Raw genomic sequence first — 2,831 nt, 5'->3', positions numbered from 1 at the left:
GGTGGGACTCAGGAGGAGAGCCTTTCCTGCCTCAGCCCCCACACACTTTATAACATCATCCCCCTGAGATGCCAGAGGCATCTTCTGGAGGCAGGTTGTTCCATTGGATGATTGCTGAGAAATTAGGAAATGTCTCCTTAGTTCTAGATTGTTTTTCTCCTTGGTTAGTTTCCAACATTTCTTGTCTTCTCTTTGGGTGCTTTGGAAAATACTTGGACCCCCTTGTCTTTGTAGGAGCCCCAAATATTGGAAGATTGCTATCATGTCTCCCCTAGTCCTTCTTTTCATTAGACTAGACATACCCAGTTCCTGTAACCATTCTTTGTATGTTTTAGTCCCCCAGTCCCCTACTCAGTCTTGTTGCAGTTAGGAAGGAAGGAAGGAAGGAAGGAAGGAAGGAAGGAAGGAAGGAAGGAAGGAAGGAAGGAAGGAAGGAAGGAAGGAAGGAAGGAAGGAAGGAGAGAAGGAAGGAAGGAAATCCTTGAAACATCAACCCATATATATTTGACTCTTAATAAGGTTATCTTTAGGTATAAGAGATTCTTAATATTTCATTCTCCACAGAGACCCCAAATAATGACATTGTCCTTTTACCTCTTACATGCGTTCTCCAAAATTCATTACTACTCTTTGCTTTCTTGACATGCATTTTTCTGTTTTGCCAGCTGTTTCTTTTTTTCTCTCATGGATGCCCAGAACAAAACCCAAGGGACAGAATTCATCCTCCTGGGTTTGTCCAGCCTTCTTAGTCATGAAATCCACCTTTTCTTGGTGTTTGTTACTGAATATTTGGTCACTCTGATGAGCAACCTCATGATCATAATTCTGATTCTCCTGGATTCCCGTCTTCACACGCCCATGTACTTCTTCCTCAGCCAGCTCTCCTTCTTGGATATATGCCTTTCCTCTGTGGTGGTACCAAAGATCCTTGTGGACTTCCTACGCCAGCAGTACACCATCTCCTATAACCAATGCCTGGCACAAGCCTTCTTCCTGATTGGCTTTGCGGGATGTGAGCCGGCACTGCTGGCCATCATGGCCTATGACCGCTATGCTGCCATCTGCCAACCTTTGCACTATGCCCACCTGATGAGGGGCAAGTTGTGTGTCCAGATGTCTGTGGTCGTTTGGCTCTGGGGCTTCCTAGACTCAGCTATCTATGCTGCCCTGGCCTCTAAGTTGGATTTCTGTGGACACCTCCAGGTCCCTCACATGTTTTGTGATGTCCCCCCATTGTTGAAAATTGCTTGCAGTGACATTTCAGTCAACACGTTGGTCAGTTATATCAACAGCACCTTGGTGGGTCTTGTCCCTGTTCTGCTCATCGTCCTGTCCTATTTCTACATTTTGTCCTCCATTCTGCAGATCCACTCCAAGATCGGCAGGCGCAAAGCCTTCTCCACCTGCGCTTCACACCTTGCTGTAGTAACACTCTTTGTTGGAAATGCCTTTGTGAACTACAACCAGCCCAGTGCTGGCTACTCTCTAGAGGTGGACACCTTGATCTCCACCATGTTTTGCATCGTCACCCCCATGTTGAACCCCTTGATCTACAGCCTCCGGAACAAGGAAGTGAAGGGGGCCCTGAGGAAGATTCTCAACATCTAGAAGATGGGGCAGGCTTCATTTTGCAGTGTGTGGTTTTGTGTGTGTGTGTGTTTTTCTCTAAGAAAAATGAGACTGCTACATAGGAACTGGTCAATGAACTTACTCAAGATAAAACATTTCTTATGAGGCAACAATGAAAGATATCATATTAATTCAGCATTCTATGTTCTATCATAACTTTATGCCTGCTAGCCCCATAACAAGTTGCCTTGTGTAGATTTTTACTTTCATGAACCACAACAACAGTATTGTACATCTTGCAAATTTACCAACCCCTGAGAGACAGACTCAAAATTCATCTTATCCGTTTTAAGAGACAGCTGAAGATGAAGTTTAGTTGTGGTCTGGATTGACTTAATTCTTTCAAAAGCCCTTTTTTCAGTAATTCATGTGATCAAGAATAATAATTTAGTGTAATAATTCAGTAATTCAAGTACTCAATAAAAAACTCCATTTCTTTCAGCACTTATTCTCATTTTATTGCCAGTAAAAAAATGTCTATGGAGATTCTGAGTCATCCAGGTCAAGGTTGTCCCAAAGATGCTTTTTCAAAAGGCAACTGGACTTTGTTTTTCCTTGAAGACGTTTCGCTTCTCATCCAAGAAGCTTCTTCAGTTCTGATGGAATGGATTCAACATTCCATCAGAACTGAAGAAGCTGCTTGGATGAGAAGCGAAACATCTTCAAGGAAAAACGATGTCTAGTTGACTTTTGAAAAAGCATCTTTGGGCCAATAAAAAAATATTTGTCTTGTGTAGGAGAAAGCATTAGAAAAATATATCCTTCCCAGTTGGGAAACTCTACTCCGCAATGAAGAGATTGTGAAACATTTAATCTCCTGCGTGAGAAGATGGGTGTCACCATCTTGCCCATGCATGATGACGAGAAGACACATCTTTCCAGAAAGAATCGAAATGGTTTTGCACACTTCTTTTTCCTCGCTTCAATTCCTTTTCTCTGGGTCAAACTTTTTCTTCTTTTTTTGTTTTCAGCATTCCCTTCTGCTGAAATCTAGTACCTGCCACCTTTGATAATGTTGAACTATCAGGCAGGAACAATGAAATAAATTTATTATTCATATCCAGTTTTGGTATGAAAAAGCTAGAACGATCTTGACAAAGTAAAGAACACCGATATGGACAATAACACGTCCAACTGACCACAAGAACCTACTTGATACCACACACAGAGCATTTATTTGGTGTGAGAGAACACCATAGAGC

General features: G+C 42.3%; 1 protein-coding gene across 1 annotated transcript; it reads left to right on the top strand.

Moving 5' to 3' along the window:
- Positions 1-684: 684 nt before the first annotated feature.
- LOC107297336 (olfactory receptor 5V1-like) lies at positions 685-1,608 on the top strand. Its single transcript, XM_015826694.1, has one exon. The coding sequence runs from the start codon at positions 685-687 to the stop codon at positions 1,606-1,608; it is 924 nt and encodes a 307-aa protein (XP_015682180.1).
- Positions 1,609-2,831: the final 1,223 nt, after the last annotated feature.

This window comes from Protobothrops mucrosquamatus, unplaced genomic scaffold (genome assembly GCF_001527695.2).
Source record: "Protobothrops mucrosquamatus isolate PMUCROS unplaced genomic scaffold, P.Mucros_1.0 scaffold3236, whole genome shotgun sequence".
Taxonomy (NCBI): Eukaryota; Metazoa; Chordata; class Lepidosauria; order Squamata; family Viperidae; genus Protobothrops; species Protobothrops mucrosquamatus.
This window is presented reverse-complemented; position numbering and strand designations above follow the sequence as displayed.

Coding starts and splice junctions, on each gene's coding strand:
- LOC107297336 (XM_015826694.1), top strand. CDS start 685: ATGGATGCCCAGAACAAAACCCAAGGGACAGAATTCATCCTCCTGGGT.